General features: G+C 48.5%; 1 protein-coding gene across 1 annotated transcript in view; it reads left to right on the top strand.

Annotated features, from left to right (window-relative positions):
- The first annotated feature begins 311 nt into the window (after positions 1–311).
- PTPRO (protein tyrosine phosphatase receptor type O) overlaps positions 312–23737 on the top strand; it is a 194712-nt gene continuing 171286 nt past the window's right edge. Inside the window, 1 exon segment of the mRNA XM_048501507.1 lies at positions 312–835. Within this exon segment, the coding sequence (XP_048357464.1) occupies positions 749–835 (87 nt within the window). The 5' untranslated portion in view covers positions 312–748.

Below are 23737 nucleotides of genomic sequence, written 5' to 3'. Positions count from 1 at the left end.
TCAGGTTAAATTGCTGTGTTGGCACTTTGCGATAAATAACCGGGTTTTGGGTTGCAATTTGGGCACTCGGTCTCGAAAAGGTTCGCCATCACTGCCCTACAGGGTGGTCGTTGGCTGGCTGCGCCTGGATGATGGCCCTGCGGACACGTTGAGATGAAGAGGAAATACGGGTCATTGGTGCATCCAGAGTCTGGGAAAGGCAAACGGGAACTTTGCACCGACAGACCCCGAAAGCAGGCGAAGGAGGGTAAGAAGCCAGAGAGGGGCGTGGCCACGAGTGGGCGTGGCCAGGCGACGGGAGAGCCAGCGAGGGAGGGCGGGGCGGTGGGCGCCTTGTCAATTGCAGGCGGCGCGCTTGGCATGAGGGCGCCCCATTCATTCCCCGCCAGCGAGCCGGAGTGGAAAGACTGCAGCCGGGCGCGAAGGGAAAGGGCGCGCCTTGTAGGCTACCTCGCTTCCCCGGGAGCGGAGAACCAGCGGGGCTGGGCCGAGCCCCTCTCCGGCCGCCGCTCCAGCCCCCTGCCCGCCCGGGAGCCGTCGGAGCTACGGCTGAAGCCATAAAGGAAGAGGAGGAGCGAGCAAGGGGGGCACGATGGGTCTCCGGCGGGAGGCGAAGGCTGCGCTGCGGCTCTGAGGCGGCGGCGGCGGCGCTCGCCATTGTTGCCGACCCTTCTCGCGAGTCCAGACCCGCATCCTGCCTCCCTCCCCCGGGGCGCGGCTGGGGGGCCAGGGCGGCTGTTGGCCCCCGATGAGCAGGGATCTCCCCCGGGGAAGGAGGACCGGCGCCCCAATGAGCGGCGCCTCTCGACTATGGCTCTTTGTGTTGCTCCTCAAGGTAAGAGACCGCCTGCCCCAGCCAGTCAGCCAGTCATCCATTCATCCTTCATCCATCCATTCATTCATCACCACGGGTGCACACCTAGCCGGATTCATTTGCGGGAAGGAGGGAGGAATCAGAGACCCGCCACGGAGATCCCAGGGCCAGAGAGGACCGCTCCTCTCCTCCCCCGCTTGTTCCTTCATTCGGGGGATCATGACCGAGGAAATCCGCCCCGGGGTCCCCCTCCGCTTCTCCCACCCTCCGGTCTTCTGAAGCATGGCTGATAGGAGCTGGCAGCGAAGGTCGGTTGGCTGGGCTGGGCTTCCCAAGGCAAAATGAGGTCACTTTCCGCCCTAGAATCTCCCTCGGTCTCTGGATCAGCCAAGACTGGCAGTCTGATGAATTGGGGGAGGGGGGAATGTGGGTGGGGGGGCAGACGGGGCTCCTTTTGGCCGAGAGCTCAGGGTGATTGCTGCGGGCTGCTTTGTGCGGTTGTGATGACATGTTGCAAAGGGCTCTTGCTTGCCGCTGGCTTGGTCAGGAAGTAACGCCAGTGCATCCTCCCCTCCCCCCCAGGAGGAAGGAAAGGGTACAGAAGGAGGCGGGGGTTGAGTCGAAGTGACAGTGGTGGGGTGCCACCGGGGTTGAACCCTTGGCCCTGATTTCACTGCATGAAGAGCTCGACTCTGGAAGAGCCTCCAGCCATCTCCCGGTCCGTTGTCGCTGGATGCCTCTCTCTGTGGTGGTGGGTGGGAAGTTCCGTCCAGTCGCAACTGGCTCATGGAGGCCAGGCAGAGTTCCAAGACAAGAGATGTTCAGAGGTGTTTTGCCATTGCCTGTTTCTGTGTCGCAACCCTAGACGTCCTTGGTGGTTTTCCATCCAAGGACCAATGAGGGCCAGCCCTGCTTAAGCTTCTGAGATATGGCCAGGTCAGGTTAGCCTGGACCACCAGATCCCCCAGATACTTGGGATGAACAGCCGGGCTGGGGAGTGAAAAGAGACCTGGTCTCCAAGGAAGGAGTCCATCCCACAGCTTTCCTTGATAGTGATCCACTTCTGGGTTGAAGTGGAAAGAGCCTTTCTGGAGGGATCCTTCGCCTCCTGCCGGAGCTTGAGGGATCTTTCCACCATAACTACTCAGCTCAGTGACATTTGTGCAGAATATCTGGCTTTCTAGCATCTTTGGTTGAAGGACTCCTTTGGTTGAAGGACTCTTTGGTTGAAGGTTCAGATCTTTCACTGCCTCAAACTCTGTCTGTCTGAGCAGGAGATATTAAGCTATGCGGACTCATCGTCTGACAGGTGACTTCATTATGTCTCATTGGCAGAGATTCATCTCTAGAACCCAGGATGGACTTTTAGACAAAAACCAAGTATATCTCTAAATCAGATTTTCAGGTGAGGCAAGCCCCATTTTTGGGTATTTTATTTTCACTTGCATCCAGTTAACAGGGACATACAAAGCCATAGTTGACTGAATCTTGATGATGATTGGGTCAATGTTGTCTATTCAGACTGGCAGAAAGTCTCCATGGCCTTAGGAAGAAATCTTTCACATCAAGCTTCTTAGGAGGCGAATCCGAGGAACTAACGAAGATAGTGGTAGACAAGGAAGAAGTTCTGGCAGCCATTGATAAACTAAATGTTACCAAATCCCCTGGCCCAGATTGCATTCACCCAAGAGTTCTTAAAGAGCTCAAGCATGAAATTGCTGATCTTCTCACTTTAATATGCAACTTATCCCTGAAATCAGGCTCCATCCCTGAAGACTGGAAGATGGCCGATGTCACACCAATCTTTAAGAAAGGATCTAGGGGGGACCCGGGAAATTACAGGCCAGTCAGTTTCTGTTCCTGGTAAATTAATAGAATCTATCATTAAAGATAAAATTATAAAACATGTAGAAAAGCAAGACCTGCTGAGAAAAGAGTCGAAACATGAAACTTTTTGCAGGGAGGCAAATCCTGTCTTACAAACTTACTAGAGTTCTTTGAGGGTGTAAACAAGGCATGTGGACAGGGAGTGAACCCGATTGGACATTGTCTGCTTGGAGTTCCAAAGGCTTTTGACAAAGTTCCTCACCAGAGACTGTTGAGAAAACTCAGCAATGAAGAAGGAATAAGAGGGAGAAGTCACTCCTATGGATTAAAACTGGTTGAGAAACAGGAAACAAAGAGTGGGAGTGTAAATGGGAAGTTCTCACAATGGAAGGAGAATGTCAGGAGTGGTGTCCCCCAAGGATCCGTGTGGGACCAGTGTCTCTTTAACCTATTCATAAATGATGACCTGGAAGTAGAGGGTGCCAAGGTAGCGTGTGGTGGCCAAGATTTGCAGATGATACAGAGGTATGTGTGGGGTGGTGAGAACCACAAAGGATTGCGAAGAGCTCCAAGCGGACCTTGATAGAAGATTAGGTGAGTGGGCTCAGAAATGGCAAATGCAGTTCAATGTAGCTTAAAGATGTAAAGTGATGCACATAGGGGCAAAAAAAAAGTCCAAACTTCACATACACGCTACAGGGGTGGCCAGTGCTATCAGTCACAGACCAGGAAAGGGATTTGAAGCGTCTTAGTTGATAGTTCCATGGGAATGTCCAACTCAATGCATGTAGCAGCTGTAAAAAAAGGCAAAACTCTATGCTGGGGATCATTAGAAAAGGAATTGATAATAAAAAACTGCAAAGATTGTCATGCCCTTATATAAAACAGTGAAGATGCGACACGCGCTTGGAAGGTACTGATGTCCATGGTTCTGGTAAGCGCATCTCAAAAAAAGGATATTGAGGAGATAGAAAAGAGAAGTGCAGAGAAGGGCAACAAGGATGATTGAGAGGACTGGAGCACCTTCCCTATGAGGAGAGGCTGCAGCGTTTGGGACTCTTTAGTTTGGAGAGGCTGAGGGATATGATTGGAAGTCTACAAAAATTATGCATGGGAGTACAGAAAATGTTGACAGAGAGAAATTTTTCTCTCTTTCTCTCACAATACTAGAACCAGGGGCATTCATTGAAAATGCTGGGGGAAGAATTAGGACTAATAGAAAACACTTCTTCACGCATAGCGTGTGATTGGAGGTGTTTGGAATATGCTGCCACAGGAGGTGGTGATGGCCACTAACCTGGATAGCTTTCAAAGGGGCTTGGACAGATTTATGGAGGAGAAGTCGATTTATGGCTACCAATCTTGATCCTCTTTGATCTGAGATTGCAAATGCCTTAACAGACCAGGTGATCGGGAGCAACAGCCGCAGAAGGCCATTGCGTTCACCTCCTGCATGTGAGCTCACCAAGGCACCTGGTGGGCCACTGCGAGTAGCAGAGAGCTGGACTAGATGGACTTTGGTCTGATCCAGCTGGCTTGTTCTTATGTTCTTATCACCTACTAATTGGAGATGCCAAGAATTGAACCTGGGACCTTCTGAATGCCAAACAGATGCTCTACCACTAGTCGAGGCCCTTCCCGCCAGATTACATTGGAGGAAGATTTATGGATCTATGCCCCCCCCCTCCACCACTCCCAGCAAGGAAGGCATGACACAATTTCATTTCTCTTTCCTTATGAGTTTGTTGGAATGTTTGTTAAATCCACAGTTGTCTTCTTAGTCCTCAGCCAAGACAGTTGACAACATGTTTAATCGGAGTGTAATGACTAGAAAGTCTATTAAATAGTTTCTGGGTCGGAAATGGTTTTCTTAAAACTCCTCAGAATTACCAGAGAGCATCTAAAATGCAATCCATTCAGCACCTTGGATCCAATGCTAGCTCATAACGATGGATGAAGCGGCTGAACAATTCTCCCTAGTGAAAAGATTTGTATACTTTGAAAAGAAGTTAACCTGCTTTCCCTAGGATTCATTTCCAAATGCTGTGTTTAGGAGCAGACCATCAAGAGGGGAGAAATGCAGAACTCCAATTATAGAGAAAACCATTCCACCAAAATATACTCTTATCAACAAAGGTTCCAGTCCTTTTAATACAGTTAATTTGATAGAATCATAGAGTTGGAAGGAGCCATTCAGACCATCTATGTCTAACCCCCTGCTCAATGCTTTTCAGATGTTTATGGACTACAATTCCCATCAGCCCCTGCTTGCATGGCCAATTGGCCATGCCAGCAGAGGCTGGTGGGAATTGTTGTCCGTGAACATCTGAAGCGCCAGAGTTGGACACCTCCGGCCTAGAGCATCCCGGACAAGTGTTTGTCCAGCTGCTGCTTAAAGGCTACCAGCAAGCCGGCTGATTCCAGCGAGGCAGCTGATTCCACCGTTGCACAACTCTTACTGTGATTTTTCTCCTAATATCCAGTCAGAACCTTTTCATCCATAATTTAAACCCACTATCGTGAGGCCTAACTTATGTTGCCAATGGGAACAGCTCCCCGTCCTCCTCTAAGTGACAGCCCTTCAAATCCTTAAAGAGAGTACTCATGTGCCCCCCCCTCAATCTCCTCTTCTCCAGACCCAAATCCTTTTCCCTTTCTTCATAGGACTTGGTCTCCAGGGCAATGAGCATCCTCCTCACTCTCCTTTTCACTGGCTCCATTTGTTCATAACCTTTTTGAAGTGAGGCCTCCAGAACTCAACACAGCCCTCCAGGTGTGGCCCAACCAATGCAGTGCCCGACGGGACTTCAGCATCTCACCATTAGGATACTATGCCCCTGTTGATTTATCCCATTAATATGTGACTTGTTATTTGAAGAAGTGAGCGGACCTGAAATGAAGCAGATCTAATATCATTCTTTTGAATGTGAGTGTGACAATTGCATTTCAGCTGGATTTAAACAAAAGTTAGCATAAACCAAGGGGGGGGGGGAGCCCTGGGCAAAACCTGAGTTGGATGCCCCCCACTCATAGGTGGCCACTCCATCACGACCACATTTTTTTTGCACCAGGACATTGGTGCCTGCAGGGGGTGCATTTTTAGACACATCTGCACCAAAATTTCAGCAGATGGGGGCTACAGTTTTGAGGGTCCATAACTTTGGCCCCCCTGAACCAAACTGCACCAAACCTGGGGGTATCATCAGGGCAATCTCCTGATGAGACCCTGAAAGTTTTGAGACTGTGCCTTCAGAAATGTGCCCCCCCAGCCTGCAACCCCCATTGACAGCAATACAGAAAACTCAATGCAGAACAAAGATTCTTGGGCAAATTTCCGGGATGTTCCTGCAGGGGGCGCATTTTTTGAATGTACCAGCACCAAAATTTCAGGGTATCATCTGGAAACTGTCCTTATGGGTACCCCCAAGTTTCGAGGTGCTGAATACCCAGTTTGGTTCAGGGGCCAAAGATTATGAACCCCTCAAAGCTGTAGCCCCCCATCTCTAACCAACCCCATTGGAAACAATGGGGGATGGGGGCACCCCCTTTGAGAGTCCATAACTTTGGACTCCCTGAACCAAACCTCACCAAACTTGGGGGGGTAGCACAAGGACAGTCTCCTGATGATACGCTGAAAATGTAGTGCCGCTAGCCTAAAAACTGCACCCCCCTGCAGGCAAAAAATGGAAAACCACTAAAAATACCCAAAAACAAACCCTTCATTTTGAGGCCCCCCACAAGGTGGTGCCCTGGACAGCTGCCCACCTTGCCCAATGGGCATTGCGCCCCTGGGGGGAGTGCCCTCAAGTCACAGTGGCGTCATGGAGCCCTGTAGGGTTTTCAAAGCAAGAGACACACAGAGGTGGTTTGTAATTACCTGCCTCTGTATGCCATCCCTGGAGTTCCTAAATAGACTCCCCTCCAAGTAGTAGCTAGGATTGACCCTGCTCAGGTCTGGAAATCTAAAGAGATCAGGCTAGTTTAGGACACCCTATCAGCATCCCAACAGTAGCGCTCTTTTGTCCTCAAAAGTCACATCACCAAGGGGACCAAATTTGAAAATGTGGGGCAAATGTGAAAGAAAGGTGTGCGACTGTGCAAAAATGCTGGGGGGGGGGGGGCTCTTAAAGTGACCCTCCAGATTTTCAAGAGACTTTCCCAGTTTTGTATCTGACTCATCACAGCCGATTTGTAGCCGACTCATCACATTCTGCACGCGCAGGGCTACGACCCTTTGAGGCTCGGCTGCAGCCATTGGTTTGCGGGCTCAAGTCCCCATTCCCCCCTTGCTGTGTGGATTAACTACCAGGAGGGCCAGATTTGTGCTTAACAGGGATACAGAACACTGAACTGGGAATATAATTGGCCGATACGACTGTTGAAGCCTTCATTTGCTCGCATCTTCAGAAGGCTCAGGAAATAGGCCCCGCGCAGCAGCTGCTTTAAATTCTCCTCACACTGCCAACTTCCATATGGCAAAGCAGTTGCCCATTAGTTTCTCAGTTCAAAAGAGCCAGTGATTATCTTTCCTAGAAAGCCTGAGCCCAGGGTACCTAGGGGAGCGTCGATTCCCATCTGAGCATCCGCCGTCGCCTCTGGGCTGCCTAGAAAGACTCTTCCCCTCAGTAGCGTCTATTTTATGGAACCGCCTCCCTCGGGAAGCCTCCCTCGCTACCTTGTTAGCAAACTTCCTTGCCAAGTCTGCATTTTAAATATTTTTTTCCTCTCTTTTGCACGCAGGCTTTTCAGACTTGATTTGCTCTCGCATCTGTTGGGCGCTTTACAACGGCGTTGTTGTTAGGATTTTTTTTTAAAACGGCGGGGTTTCTAAACGGTTGACCGATAAGTGCTATTAATAAACGAGAAACGTACATTTGTGCGGTTTGGTTCCCCGTTTGACAGGCTGTTTGTTCTTCAGTGGTTCGCTGTACATTTGGTGCGTAGAATGTCCGTGGCTTCATTCTTGGCATCCCCAGTTGAAACAGTGTTGGGTAGCAGCTGTTGCAGAAGCCCCAGGAAGTCTTGCTAGCTGTACAACATCTGGCTCAGCTTCTGTCTGCTTCCTGCCTACAGGTATTAAAACCCTGGGTGGTGCAAATCCTTGGGTGTGCTCCAAAGGGCAAGAACAAAGAGCTCTCACGGTCTGTGGCTCTGAGCCTCACGGCCTTGGGCTTATGGCAGGTAGCTCCCGTTGGCAACTGATCCAGAATGCGTTGGCATTGCTTACTGTCTGGCGTGTTTAAATTGCCTTGTTCAACTTGTGTGTTTTTGAACCTTCTGTGGGTCCCATTGGGGAGCAAATAATAGAATTGACTGCTGTCAAGTCACGACCATTTGATGGCAGGAGAGCCCACATGCTGTGGTGGTTAAGAGCAGGTGGACTCTGATCTGGAGAACTGGGTTTGATTTCCCCACTCCTCCACGTGAGAGGCAGACTCTTATCTGGTTAACTGGATTTGTTTCCCTGCTCCTAACACGAAGCCTACTGGGTTCCCTGCCCCTAACACGAAGCCTACTGGGTGACCTTGGGCCAGTCACAGTTCTCTCAGGACTTTCTCAGCCCCACTTACCTCACAAGGCACCTGTTGTGAGAAGAGGAACGCAAAGGAATTTGTGAGCCCGTTTGAGTCTCTTTACAGAAGACTCAAGGGGGCTTAAAGCCAAACTCCTCTTCTTATGAGGTTTTCAAGGCAAGAGAGGAGCAACGGTGACTTGCCATTTTCTTCCTCTGTGTAGCAACCCTGGATTTCCTTGAGGGCTTCCCATCCAAGTGCAAACTGGGGCCAACCCTGTGTAGTTTCTCAACTCTGATGAGCTTGGGCTGGACTGAACCATGTAGGGTTCTGATGGGGAGCAAAAGAAGTTTAAAAGGCCTTTAGTAAATAAATAAGAAAGCTAGGACCTTGAAGAGCTGGTGGCAGTCTGACTAGACAATGTTGAACAAGAGTCGAAGGACGGCCTGGCCCACTTCACATATTTTAGGGGTCTGGTCATTTTTCTGGGCACAAAAGAAGCATTTGTAGCTACATGCAGAAGATCCACGGCAGGCTGTGCACATTTTGCATCAGAACAGTAGCAGCTGTCCGTGCACATCTGCTCAGGTGAGAGCCAACATGTGGTAGAAGTTAAAAGTGTCAGACTAGTATCTGGATGAACCTGTCTGGATCCCCACTTGTTTCATAGAAGCTCGTTGGAGGGCCTTCGGCCAGTCACATGCTCTCAGCCTCAACCACCTCAGACTAGTATCTGGGAGAGCCAGCGTGGTGTAGTGGTTAAGAGCAGGCGCACTCTGATCTCGAGAACCAGGTTTGATTCCCCCGCTCTGCCACTTGAGCTGTGGAGGCTTATCTGGTGAACCAGATTAGCTTGTGCACTCCAGCACATGCCAGCTGGGTGACCTTCAGCTAGTCAGAGCTCTATGGAGCTCTCTCAGCCCCACCCACCTCACAGGTATTTGTTGTGGGGAGGGGGGAGGGAAAGGAGACAGTAAGCCCCTTTGAGTCTCCTAAAGGAGAGAAAGGTGGGCGTATAAATCCAAACCCTTCTTCTCCTCACTGGGCTGTTGTGAGGATAAAATGGAGAAGAAAATGATGTAAGCCGCTTTGGGTCCCCACTGGGGAGGAAAGTGGGGTATAAATGAAGTAAATAAATGTTTAAAATGCTTTCCTTTTTGAGATTTTGGAAACTTGATGGTTTAGGTGATGGCAGATTAGCAAGATGCATCACCAAAAATGCCGAATTGCTGCAACCTGGCTGTCAGAGGTCGATTCCCCACTGAGGATTAGATGCGTGCTCGTCACACAAAATATCCAGGTTTCCAGCAGAACTCCCCACTGCACCAGCGCCGAACACGCATTCATCCCGTTTCCGGTGCTCCCCGCCCCTCAGCACGTGTTATTTTAAAACCTGGAAGAAAGTAGACCTTTTCAAAAAAATGCGTGGGCAATCTGGAGCGGTGGGGAAGTTGTGGGGGTGAATCCGGATTCGGTTTTCCCGCTGCTGGTAATGACATGGAGCCTCCCATCCAATGAGAATGCAGTGGGCTGTGCGCGATGCCCGCGATGCCTTTTTAAAAAAATTTCGCAGACCGGAGATCCACGTGGATATGAAGCAACATGGGGCCTGTTTTGACTGATTGACTGAGTAGAAGGCAATACAAAGCAGTGCTACACGTCGTATCCATGTGGATCCAACTACATGGAGGCATGCGGAAACAGGGCTTCGCTTTAATCGCCCGTTTCTTTGTTTCCGCATAGGGTTGTTCTGCGTGTGCTCGCAGAGACGTGGATTCGGAAGTTTGAACATTAAAAAAAATCCCGCCCCAACACAATGCAACAGCCAATCAGGATAGCCCCTGAGTGGATCCTGTGTTCAATCCGCCTCAGTGGGGAATCCTTCGTTGCTGCTGCGTTTCTGGGAACAAGGATCGTTTGTGGGGCAGAAACTGCAGTGGGGCCGCTGAAACCGTGCTGAAAAGGTCCCGGTTTTTCCCAAACCGGCTTGTATCTACATTCCTTTTTTTGGTGGGGAATCGACCAGAATGTATATTTTCCAACAAAAGAAATTTACATTCCAAACTTACTGGTGCTTTGAGGGAATCTGGCTTGTACGCGACGTTCCCCGTCTTCATTTCTTCATTGGTCATGTGAGGCAGGCGCAGGGCATGGATTTTCAGCTGTAACAGACTGGAGAAACCAACTGCTTTGCAGCTCATTATCACAATCCTGCCTCCGGTGATGGATATCAAGGAAATCAATAGGATTTGTAATGCATTCTTCAGGCTGGGAGCAGGGGCAAAGGGCACGGGACGTTCTCCTGCAAAATCCCATTTGGATTTCACGCAAAATTCTCCAGCTTTTGTGCAGGAGAATCGACACTTACCTGGAGAAGGCCTGAAACATGCCGAGGCTGGGGTTGCCATCTCTGGGTTGTGAAATTCCTGGAGTTTTGGGGGTGGGGCAGAGGCGTTCCTCTCATTGGGCAAAGTGGGCAGTTGCCCTGGGCACCGCCTTGTGGGGGGCGCAAAAACTGCAAGTTCGTTTGTGGGATTTTTTATATTTTCAGTGTTTTCCCATTTTTGGCCTGCAAAGGGTGCAGTTTTTAGGATAGGTTTTGCCCAGGGCTCCAGTTTGCCTAGGTACACCACTGGGGTGGGGCCTGGGAAAGGTGGGGTTTCGGGAAGACAAGGCGCCTCAGCAAGTTATAATGCCATAAAGCAGGGGTGTCTAACTCTGGCGCTTCAGATGCTCATGGACTACAATTCCAATCAGCCTCTGCTGGCATGGCCAAGGGGCTGATGGGAATTGTAGTCCACGAACGTCTGAAGCCCCCAAGTTGGACACTGCTACCATAAAGCCTACCCTTCAAGGCAGCCATTTTTCCCCTAGGGAAATTGATTTCTGTGATCTGCAGATCAGTTGTCACTCCAGGAGATCTCCAGCCTCCAACTTGCAGGTTAGTACATTCAAATTGAGGCACCAAACTCAGTCAATTTTAAGAGGTTCCAAAGCATTGCCAAATAATGTAAATCCTGAAATTCAGTAAACAAACAAACATGTTGTATATAGAAGTCCCTAATAATTTGTGGGGGACAGGAGGCAGCTTGATGTAGCCCCATCTCGTCAGATCTCAGAAGCTAAACAGGACGGGAGACCCCCAAGAACGATCCTGCAGAGGAAGGCAATGGCAAACCACCTCTGCTTCTCACATCTTTCCTGAAGTCATGATAAATTGGCTGCGACCTGATGGCACTTCGCACACATACACCCAATAATCTGTGGCCCTCTGCTGCAGTTTATTTTTTGCTGTAAAGTCCCAGCTGACGTATGACATTCCAACAGAGTTTTCCAGGCAGGAAATGTTCAGAGGTGGTTTGCCATTGCCTTCCTCCCTGTCATGACCCTGGTATTCCTTGGAGGTCTCCCATCCAAATTCTTCCCAGAGTTTAGACTCAGTGCCCTTTCTGCACAAATCCTCCAAAACATTTCTAAAACATTTCATTCCTCCTTTTACTACAATGTGTGTCCATAGTCAGCTCCTCAAAATGATTCCTGGCCGCCATTTTGTGATTTTTCTCCTTTTTTGAGTACATTGTCCTATTGGTGTTTCCGTGCTTCGTAGTGGGGTGCTGCCCTTCTCTGTGCCATGTATAGTCGATTAGTCCCCCCAAAATGACAAAAACAAACAGAAAGGCTCCAAAAAATAAGCAAGGGGGAGCGAAGAATAAGCTGAGAAAATGGTGCCGAGGGGGAAGTCCGGAGACTGCAGAGAGGCATGGGAAACGTCTTAAAGAGATCGTACAGGCAAACGAATTAGTTTTGAAAACGTTTCAACTAAAGAATTGTTTTAAAAGGGCATTCATTTATAACGTTTTGAAGCTGCAAATAAAACGTTTTGGGAACCAAGGGGGTGAAAACGCGGTGGCCCTCGAAAGAGGAAATGTTTTATTTCCTGCCTCAAAATGTTTTAAAATGTCAGTGTGGAAAGGGCCAGTGTGTGACCGGCCCAAGGTCACCCAGCAAACTTCCATGGCAGAGTGGGGATTTGAACATGAGTTTCGCAGATTCTAGTCCCACACCTTACCTGCTAAACCTCGCTGGTTCTTCCAGCTTATTGTGCAAAATATCTTGCAGATATTGTGCAAAATTCTGCTGAGCCACAACTTCTTTTTCCACCCTTATCCAATTCTATGGTCTGAAAGCAAATATTCACTTGGATAGTTCTCAGGGACAGGGGAAATTATGTGTGCAAAAAGGTGCTGAGGGAACCAGGGCAGGAAACATGCCACGTCCCCTCAGATAGTTGGTGATAGCTGCTCACATCAGCTTTCAGCTGGGAGGGGTGGAGCGAAGGTTTAATTTCATCTCCCTACTTGTGATGGATCGTTATCCATTCAGGCTCATGCACACAGTCCCAATGGCTGTATGGGTGTACTGCTGGATCGGGGCCTGCATGTGTAATGCAGACTTCATTAATATCCATCTGACTGAGAGTTAGCGTCGCCCTGGTGGTTCAGGGCCAAAATAAATAAGATGAGGAAGAGACAGAAACTGATTGCCTATTCCCCCACCCCCGCCCTGCTCAAATGCAAGCATGGAAGACTGTAAATTTGATCATAGAGGAAGAATACTTAACCTTTTCCTACCTGGTCCTTGTTCAGATCCACATTAGAACAGAAGAAGAAGAGTTTGGATTTATATGCCCCTTTCTCTCCTGTAAGGAGACTCAAAGGGGCTTACGATCTCCTTGTCCTTCCCCCCTCACAACAAACACCCTGTGAGGTGGGTGGGGCTGAGAGAGCTCTGAAAGGCTGTGTCTAGCAGCCCAAGGTCACCCAGCTGGCGTGTGTGGGAGTGTACAGGCTAATCTGAACCAAATAAGCCTCCACAGCTCAAGCAGCAGAGTGGGGGAATCAAACCCGGTTCCTCCAGATTAGAGTACACCTGCTCTTAACCACTACGCCATTACGCCCTTCAGCTACTTTCTTACCCAGAAGGGGAAAGTTGTGGGTACTTGTTTCTTTTCCCTCTGTTTGGAGAAAAACAGCTGGAGGGAAGTTAATAATGGGGAAGGATTTAGGAAAGCCAGAAGAGCCCTGTTGGATCAGAGCAGTGCTTCAGCCAGCGTGGTGTCGTGGTTAAGAGCAGCAGACTCTAATCTGGAGAACCAGATTTGATTCCCCACTCCTCCACATGAAGCCTGCTGAGTGACCTTGCTCCAGTCACAGTTGTCTCAGGACTTTCTCAGCACCACCTACCTCACAAGGTGTCTGTTGTGTGGAGAGGAGGGGAGGAGTTTGTAAACCACTCTGAGGTTTCTTACAGTTGGGAAAAGTAAGGTATGAATCTAAACTCTTCTTCATTTCCTCCAGCCTCCTATATGAGCTAGAACTGGCAACTCTGGATTGGAAGATACCTGGAGATTTTGGGGCTGGAGCTTGGGGTGGGGCTGGGAGCAGAGGCGTAGCTCCAAGGGGGCCAGGGGGTGCGCGATGCACCGGACGTGTGTCCCTGTGAGTGTGTGGTGAGGGCATTCCAGGCAGTGGTGGGATCCAAAAATTTTAGTAACAGGTTCCCTCACCAGCCCCCCCTCAGCAAAGGGGGCAGAGGCGTACCTAGGCAAACCTGAGCCCTGGCCAAAACCTGAGTTGGATGCCCCCACATGGGCAGCCACCCCACCACGACCCCCCAACATTTTTTTTGCACCAGGTCATTTCTAAATCATCATCACAATACAGAAAATGGCCCAACTCACAAATCTGAAGACAGCAACGGTGAAACACACAGGTTCTTTGATAGAGACTGGTGAGATAAAAGGTACGAAAGGCTGAGAATCAATGAATTGCAGTACCTGAAAGGGATTAACCCAGTTCAGGGAGTTACATTATCAGTCGCAATTGCTATACGGAACCTTCACGTTCAAAGGCAGTATGCCTCTTGGGGAGGCGAGGGCGGGGAGATGGAAAAGCGGACCCCATTAGTAACCCCCTCTCGGCACACACAAATAATCAGTAACCCACTCTCGGGAACTGGTGAGAACCTGCTGGATCCCACCTCTGATTCCGGGGCAGGGCAGGGGCGGAGGACGCACCAGTGCACCGGGCACTTTCCCCCCTTGATACGCCTCCAGCTGGGAGGGACCTCAGCTGGGGATAATTTCACAGAGTCCACCTTCCAAAGCAGCCATTTTCTCCAGGGGAACTAACCTTGGTCATCCAGAGATAAGTCACAATACCTGTAGATTTCCAGGCACCACCTGGAGTCTGGCAACCTTACCGATATCAACATTAGTACTAGTCATGAAGCCACACCCCAACCTGTAAACAGAGTACAGAGTGTGTGGCTGCAGGGCAACAGATCAAAATCATGTATAAAATAGCCCTCTTAAGTGGGAGAATTTTATGATTGCTTGTTTGTCTGGGATGTGTGAGGATTAAGCCCGAGGAAGACAACATCAAAATGGGGGTAGAGTTGGCAGCCTGTCTTATCCTAAAGGAGGATTACAGATGTAATTGGTTACTGCCCAATAGTTCCCCTTCACTGAAAGGATTGTGAAGATTTGTTGCATCTTATAAGTCATTGGCACGTTTCTCAGTTTACCGGCGAGGAGGTGCCCTGCTGATTCCTTTGAGCCCAGTTGCCATTTTGCCTGCCCACTGCTTCTGGTTTGGGAGGTACTTCCCCACCCTTTTTCTCCCCCCCCCCATTTTTTTCAAGTGTTTTTCACAATCTATTGCTCCTATGATAGATCAAAAGCATCAAAATAAACAAGCCCCATGGCTTTGCTGGAAATGCCTTCTCAGGAGTGGGTTGAACTGCTCCTGCGTAAGCAGGACAAGGTGAGGAGGAACTAAATCATACCTTGGAACAACAAACGGACCTGTTCCGCCAGGCTTTTGGCCAGCTGGGATGACCATCTGACCCTCATACCATCTTGGTCTCCCATGGGCGGGAATGGGGTTGGGATGAGTCGCCATCTGCAAATTTTAAATTGTTTAAATTCTGTGAATTTAATATTGTTATAGATTGTTTTTATATTTGTATTTATATGATGTTGTTGTACACCGCCCTGAGCCCTCCGGGGGAGGGCGGTTTAAAAATGTAAACAAACAAACAAACAAACAAACAAACAAACAAACCCGGAGGAAGCCAGATACATACTGCTCTGCTTCTCTTTCCCTGTGTAGGCAGGGGTAAAGTCACACTTTGACTGCTTTTGGAAAACACGGGGCGTGTCTGATTTGTGGCGCCATGACTTTGAGCGGGGAAAAACATGTGCACAACCAAGAATCTGAGCTGAACGGATTGTATGCTCACTGTGGGGCAGACCACAAGTACATAAATGGTCATTGCTAAGGAAGAAGATTTCTGAATTCTGGTGGACTGTAATATATAGATATCTTTGTATTGTGGAAGGCTTTCACGGCTGGATCCAACTGGTTCTGGTGGGTTTTCTAGGCTGTATGGCTGTGGTCTAGTGGATCTTGTTCTTAACGTTTCGCCTGCATCTGTGGCTGGCATCTTCAGAGGTGTATCACAGAGGAAAGTCTGTAACATACTGTTACACATGGCCACACAGCCCGGAAAACCCACCAGAATCTATATATATCTTTGTTTATCATCATGTAGTTTGGTACCAACATGTCTTTATTAAGATATGTCCTGCAACCCTACCTATGGCCCATCATTTATTTTGTTTACTTTTATTTATATCCTGTATTTCTTCCCCATGGAGGACTCAAACCATCTTTGATTTTCTCTTCTCTGTTTTATCCTCACAACAACCCTGTAGGGTAGGAAGGTAAGGCTGAATCTGTGTGACCAGCCTTTAGTCATCCAGCAAGCTTCTGTGGTGGAGTGGGGATTCAAAGTTGGATTTTCCAGTTCCTATAACAACTACACCACTCTGACTCTCCATCAAGACCAGCCAAATGGCCCCAGAAAACCTAAAATACAGCATAGATGCTAATCTTCCCCATTCCTTTGTGGCTTCTCCATGAAAAGTTGTTCCAAGGTATGATTTCCAGTTCTGGGTTGGGACAATCCTGGGTTTCTGGGGGTGAAGTTTGAGGAGGACGGGGTTTGGGAAAGGGAGGGACCACAGAGGGGTATAATAATATACAGTTCATATTCCATAAAAGCCATTTTCTCCAGCTGAACTGATCTCTTTAGCCTGGAGATCAGCTGTTTTTCCAGGAGATCTCCACGCTGCACCTGTGGGTTCACGAGCTGTTCATGGACAGAGCTGCCTCCAGCACCCAGCAGCCTGTTCCACCCCCCTCCTTGTCACACATGCCCACCCAGAGACCCCGGAGGACTCCACAACTGACAGCCCCACCCTGGATGTACCACAGGGACCGCCAGGAATCCAGCAGCAAGAAGGACACACAGAGAAATAGGAGGAAAGCCTGAGCTACAAGAGCAAGCCTCCGCAATTCCAGGGAACAGGGTGGAGGCAACATAGCCCTGGCCGATCTGCAATCAGCAGTCCTCATCAGTTTTGGAGAGGAGGGCAAGGCAGGCACAGCCCTAGCCAGGCTACAATCAAGGAGTGGGGCCAGGAAAACTGAAGAGCAGGGCAAGACAGACAGCTCGCCAGCCACTGAGAGGCTAGGACAGGGAGCTCCTAGGTGGGAGGAAACATCCTGAGAGGGATAAAAGGGAAGCAGGGCCAGAGGGCGGTATGGTACAGAGGCTCCAACTTGCGGAAGTTCTGTTAACTATCTGACAGAAATAGAGCTTATGAATACAAACCAGAGTTGTGTCCTGTTTGTTCCGGAAGGGTAGTTGAGCTCCTGCAAGGGCAAAGTGGCCTACCCTGCAGGGGTGGCCAGCAGAGGGGGTGCTTACACAACCCTATTCCGAAGTAGTCTATTGCTGAACATGGAGGTTCCATTTAACCCTCCAGACTAGTAGCCCTTGATTGACCAGGTCTTTGTTTAATATCCATGACCTCCCTACTCTTCGGTGATAATTGTACTAGGGTTCCTTCCAGGGCTTTGGTAAGGATTGCAGATCTAGCATCTGTGAAGTGCTTTTCACGCTCAGAAAGTTAAAATATGTTGGTTATTGATTTAACCAGCCCTGTTGACTTTTGCCAACCAGCTCTGAAAAGGCTCAAAAATCCACCCGCCGCATCTCCTGAGTCCTCAGTCATTGCTCCTCCAGCGCCTGCCTGGTCTATTTCCAGTCTGACAGAAGCACTTGCTGATGCGCTGCTAAGGGAAAGAGCCCAAGTCATCAGTTTTACCTTTGCCTGTCTTGTCAGTTCCTTCCAATTACTGCAGAGCCGAGCATTACAGGGTCAGAGTATTTTCTTGATGGATTCTTCTCTCCTCAGCTCTGCTTAACACTGCAGGCTTGGTTGCGCATGACATTTGAGTCTGGGTGCCTTTTGGCCCTTTCCCCATTTTTCCCTTCCTTGAGCACATTTCACACGCTTTGCAAAACTTCACAAGAGAGGGAGCTGCCAGCCAGCCAGTGCCATGGACTGTAATTATCGATGGGTTAAATCACAGCTTTTGGCACACAGGCCCCATAAAGCGCCAGCCCATGTTGGTGCACCACAATTGCTCATCTCTGCTGCAGAGAGCACCGTAATGGTCACTGCTCTCTCTCTCTACTCATTGGAGGAGTAGGGTTTATTGGGGGATATGGGCATATCATCCTTGGAGTTTATTAGACCAGGGTTCTAGAATGGCAATTATGAGACTCTCTAAGAGTAGTTAGGAAGACGAAACTGCCTCCATCACCTCTTTTAATTATTGACACTTCCATTCCTGCCTGAATCTGAAGACACAACTATATGTTAGAAAGAACACAGGGATGCCACAGAAAATGGCAGTCTTGGGTGTGGAGGTCCATGCCAGTCAGGCTTGGTAGCTACGCAGCGGAGGGAGGTGAGTGGACGGAAATACGGCTCCATTTGAAGGCGCACACCTCAGCCAACACGCTTGCTGACCACGGGATGCCCAGCCATGTGAACGGCCCAGGGCTATGATTGGTTCATTTATCCCACCTGCAGCCTGCTTTATATTTGCTGTATGGATAGGACCTAAGAGTGCCAGGCCTGCTCTAAATATTCTCAGCTTCTGTCTGGCTGTTGCGGCATTTGGATAGCTTGTCTCTTTAGCCTTGCTGCTTAGCTGGACAGCCCTCCTGCTGTTTCAGCAACCTTGTCGAAGATTAGATCCAGGTAGCTGTCATGTTGGGACCTAACTAGATGTTATGGTACACATGGGTCTGACCCACGGACTCCATAACATCTAGTTCGGCTCTCAGTCTTCCTTTCTTTTCTGGATGGCTACCAATCTTGCTTGTAGGATACAGAATCAGAGTCAACCATTTCCATTGTTGGCACGAGTGATACACTAAATTTGAAGAATAACCAAAGCTACTGCAGAGAAAATCAGAAACAAGCAGACCTTAATTTAAGAAAAACCTTGGCTTCAAAGCCTACTCGGCATGCCAGAAATATTTGACGGATTTTTTTTAAAAAACATGTCTCTCACTCTTCTGTTCTCAAAATACACTCAAGGAGATCTTTTAAAAGTCTGTCCTGATATTGTTGAAATCTGGCAAAATGCAACCTATAAAAACACAGTCCACTAGAAAACTAAGTTCTGGGGGGGGAAACAGAAAAAAATAAAATAAATGCATATTTGAGATTTTTAAAAGTGTTTTAGTAAATTATTACTCAGAAGGTAATTGTTTCAATTATTAATTATTGGGGGATTTTTTGTTTAGTTTGCAAGGTATATCTTTTTCTTGTGTTTTAATTTGATCTTCACTTTCGACTCTTTTAACAGAGTGGCATTTTTCCCGCCCAAACTCTGCTTATCCTCCAACCTTTCGGCCTTGTAGTACAGTGTCCAGGATCTGAGAGTTGAAAATAAAGCAAAATGTGCTGCTGCAACTTTATCAGATAAGCCACCTGGCCTCCTACCTCCACAGAGCAACACATGGGAGTAGAAAGTGTCAGGGGCAAGCCTAGTTGTCTACAAAGCATGTGAAACCATAAAGGAGAGATCAAGGAAAGAATGTCCCATTACAGCAGTGGTAACATGTAGCATACCGAATACATATATCTTGTAGCGATTACATTGAAGCAGGAATGCATCTCAATCAACCAGATACCATCACCGTCCATTTATTTTGTAGCAAATATATTGAGTTAGGAATGCATCTCAATCAACTAGGTGCAATCCCTGACAGTTGGAGGGGCAAGTGCTTTGCTGGGGGGAGGAATGCAGCCCATAAATATGCAGCATAAACAGTTCAACCAGTTTCTGTGCTGTGGGGATTGAGGTGCAAGGATAGGTTCAGAAGTGAAGGCAGCCTTGAGGGAATCAAAAGCGGGCTGACAGGCAAGCTCCAGCCTCCGTCCCTCCCCCTCAGGCAGGCGGGAGAGGGCATCAGCCAGACGGTCCAGACCCCGGCGACGTTGCACTGTAACTCCCTGCGAGCCATCTAACGGGGCACTCAGGAACAGATTGGTGTTTTGACAAGTGCTTGCTGGAGAAACAGAATGATTCTTGGGGTGCTGCGGGTTTTCCGGGCTGTGTGGCGGTGTTCCAGTAGTGTTTTCTCCTGATGTTTTGCCTGCATTTGTGGCTGGCATCTTCTGATCCAAGGGGGCGGGGGGAGGCATGACGCACTGGGCGTGCACTGGTGCGGGGGCTTGGTGGGGGCGTGGCATGGCGGGCAGGGGCGTGGCAGGGTGCAGGGTGCACGCATGCCCTGGGCGTAGTTCCCCCTCGCTACAGCTCAGCGTAACACCTCACTGAACTCCCTCCCTTCCCGACCCCCTCCCTCCACAGACTCCACCCCCAATTTTTCCAGGAATTTCCCACCCAGAGTTGGCAATCGTACATTCTCTGCTTTGTTTCTTTTCATATGTCCCGATTAAACGATACTGAGTGAGAGATCAGTGACCCATACGTGTGCTTTTAATTCTTTTAATTGTTTCCACTGCTTGATGATTAACTAGATGTGCTGCTGTTTTGTCACAGTTTTCAAGAATTATTTAGTTCTGAGTAACTGTTTGTCATCTGCATCTGAATGCAGAGACTGCAGGGTATATATTTCTTTTAAAAAGACATCTCTTTATCATGACCTATCGAAAAATGAATAATGATAATACACTCATAACTAAATGCCACCAGTGTATTCCAGGTTAGCTTTAAAAGTTCAGGGTCGTCTGTAAGCACAGAAGTATGGAAATGTGTCAGCAGAAATCAAGGTGAGAGAGTTGTTTGTTCCTTGATTCTAGGAAGTGATTTTTGTCTTGGAAACCAAATCAAACCATGTGGTTTCATTCTAATTAAATCCAAGTAGTCAATAGGCCCTTTGGCCCAAACGCAATCGTATCATGAATTACAAAAGGAACCATATTCTCCGGAACGTTCTTTACCTTCAAAATTCTACAGGGCTGTCATAGGTCAGCTGTGACGGGAAGACATGTTCCACCACAGTTCCGTCTCACTGAACTGAAAATTGAATCCACCCTTCCATTCTGTATTGTGCCAAGTGTTCAGCAATTGAGTGATTGACACATAGATTATCAGAAGGACAGTCTCCCATTCAGGAAAGATTAGAAACCCTATGACAACACTTGGGAGAAAGTCATTCAAGAGCACCTCTAGGCCTCCAGTTTCTCATTCCTCTTGAGGTTTTTCTATGCTCAGGGCCTTCAAAAAGAGTGGCCTGCCAGAGGTCCATCAACAGAGTTTCAGGAACTGTCCAGATTCCAGAAATGGGTGGGTGCTGGCATGATGGCAGTGCCCTTGCCTGGAAATTGACTAGGGACGGGAGACCCAGTGTGTGTCATAGGCAATGTCCTGTATGCCAGGAGGAAGCCACGGCCAGGCAGGGAGAACTGGACACCTTCAGTTTATTCACCATGACAACGGAGCATTTTAACGGACTGGATTAGTGTGTTTCCCATAAAGGGAAGTGATTTATAGCATGTGTCATTGGAGCATTGTCGTGAGGGGAGGGAGATTAGCACGCATAAATCCAGACGCAACCGTCTTTATAATTCAGAAAGGCTTGCTTAATGCAAATGGCCCGGCTTAAATACTGTGCTTCATCTTAATTAGATAAAATAATCCTCCATTGCTTTGGTAGTTTAGAAAATTGCTGGCTGGCCTGACGTCCCCGGCATCATGATCAGGCGTTGCTTAATCCTTACTGATTTGGAAAGGGACAGTAAATGGGAAAGGAGCAGGTCTTTCCCAGCCTGGACTCTGTCATTCGGACTCGCTGAAATCCCACGGTCTGACCCAGATATAAAACCGTCGGGGCTCATTAACAAGGGCTTGCGGGATCTGGTTTATGGGCTCCTGCCTTCAGGAGAGGATGACCTTGCCCAGTCTGTCAACGTAATTTGGAAACTGAAACCTATTATGTTTTCCAGTATGCCTGGAGGAGGAGGAAGGGGGCTTTGGCGTTTGTAAAACCCTGTACCCTAATTCTGATCTTTTGTTACCCACATATTCAACAAATTTGCATAGATTTCCTTTGTTTGCATAATGTACCCTGATCCTTGCCTGGGCATGGATGACCCAGACTAGCCTGATCTTTGCCAGATCTCAGAAGCTAAGCAGGGTTTTCTCTGTTCAGTACATGGTGGATGGGAAACCACCAAGGAAGTCCAGGGCTGCTACACAGGGACAGGCAATGGCAAACTACCTCTCTTAGTCTCATGCCTTAAAAAGCTAAGCAGGGTTGTCCCTGATCAGTACTTGGGTGGGAAACCACCAAGGAAGTCCAGGGCTGCTACACAGGGACAGGCAATGGCAAACTACCTCTCTTAGTCTCATGCCTTAAAAAGCTAAGCAGGGTTGTCCCTGATCAGTACTTGGGTGGGAAACCACCAAGGAAGTCCAGGGCTGCTACACAGGGACAGGCAATGGCAAACTACCTCTGTTAGTGTCATGCCTTAAAAAGTTAGGCAGGGTTGTCCCTGATCAGTACTTGGGTGGGAAACCACCAAGGAAGTCCAGGGCTGCTACACAGGGACAGGCAATGGCAAACTACCTCTGTTAGTCTCATGCCTTAAAAAGCTAAGCCGGGTTGTCCCTGGTCAGTACTTGGATGGGAAACCACCAAGGAAGTCCAGGGCTGTTACACAGGCACAGGCAATGGAAAACTACCTCTGTTATTCTCTTGCCTTAAAAATCCCAATAGGGATTGCCATAAGTCGGCAGCAACTGAACAGCACTTTACAAATACACACACATATCACGATCCTTCTTTAGAAAACCCCTAGTGTGTCTCGGCCTTTGACATTCCTGCTCAAACCCACTCCCAGCATCTGCAAGAAACCTCCTCACACATTTTACAGCTTGCATTTGTCATCTTGAACACGTAAAGCTCACTTAGGAAAAGGAGAGAAAACTGAGTTTTGCAGAACGCTCAATTCCGTACTCAATTGTACATTTTGCATTTGCATGATAAGAGACAGAAATCATGGAATATACAAACCCTGATAATTTTGGCATTGTTAACATAGTTTTGTAGCTTAAATTTCAAGACAAAACAACTTCCATATGCATATGATTTTAGAGTGGGGTGGATGCGGGAGAGGTTTAGCAAAGGGCAAAAGGCTCTTTAACATAGTCACTGTTTCGTCCAAAGAAGAACAGTGCCCTTTTATCCACCTGGATGATGGCCCAAGCTAACCTGCTCTTGTCCGAGCTTAGAAGGTAAGCAGGGTCAGCCCTGGCTAGCACTTGGATGGGAGAACCCAAGGGAAGTTCAGGGCTGCTGTGCAGAGGCAGACAATGGCAAACCACCTCAACTTCTCTCTTGCTTTGAAATCCCCATTAATGATTTCCATAAGCCAAGTGCAACTTGATGGCATTTCCCACCAACTCAGCTTAAAACGGCTCTGCAAATGTCTCAGGGCAGGGGATGGGGCAGCAGTTGCTGTGCTTCTCATCCCATCCTCTCGCACCTGTTGCAGAAGGCAGAACCTCAGTGTTTCCCCACCATGAGTGGTATCAGTCCGGCATCCTTAACTGAATCCAGGCATGGGAAGGAAGGGACTTCTTCTGACTCTCAGGATTGCTGCTGTCCAGTGCTGAAACCAGAATGGGAGCTTAAGAACAGCTATGCTGGATCACACTAAAGCCCATCGAGTCCAGCAGTCCGTTCACACAGTGGCCAACCTGGTGTCTCTAGGAAGCCCACCAACAAGACAACTGTGGCAGCATTACCCTGTCTGTGCTCCACAGTCCCTAATATAATAGGCATGCTCCTCTGATATTGAAGACAATAGGTGTGCATCATGACTAGCTGCCATTTTGACTAGCCTTTCAAGTTGGTGGCCATCATCCCATTCTGGGGCAGGAAGTTCCACCATTTAACTGTGCAATTAATGAGCAATTTGAGCAGGAGGAAGAAGCTGAAGCATGAAATGGAAATGTTGGGCGTTGGCTGAGGTACTGGTGGAGAAACAGGTTTCACGTGGAGGAGTGGGAATCAAACCCAGTTCTCCAGATTACAGTCCACCACTCTTAACCCACTATACTGCACTGGCTTCAGAACTTTGAAGCCTTAGGGACTGAGGGAATTTTTGCTGCAGTCTTTCTGA

This window comes from Sphaerodactylus townsendi, linkage group LG06 (assembly GCF_021028975.2).
Source record: "Sphaerodactylus townsendi isolate TG3544 linkage group LG06, MPM_Stown_v2.3, whole genome shotgun sequence".
Classification (NCBI taxonomy): Eukaryota; Metazoa; Chordata; class Lepidosauria; order Squamata; family Sphaerodactylidae; genus Sphaerodactylus; species Sphaerodactylus townsendi.
This window is presented reverse-complemented; position numbering and strand designations above follow the sequence as displayed.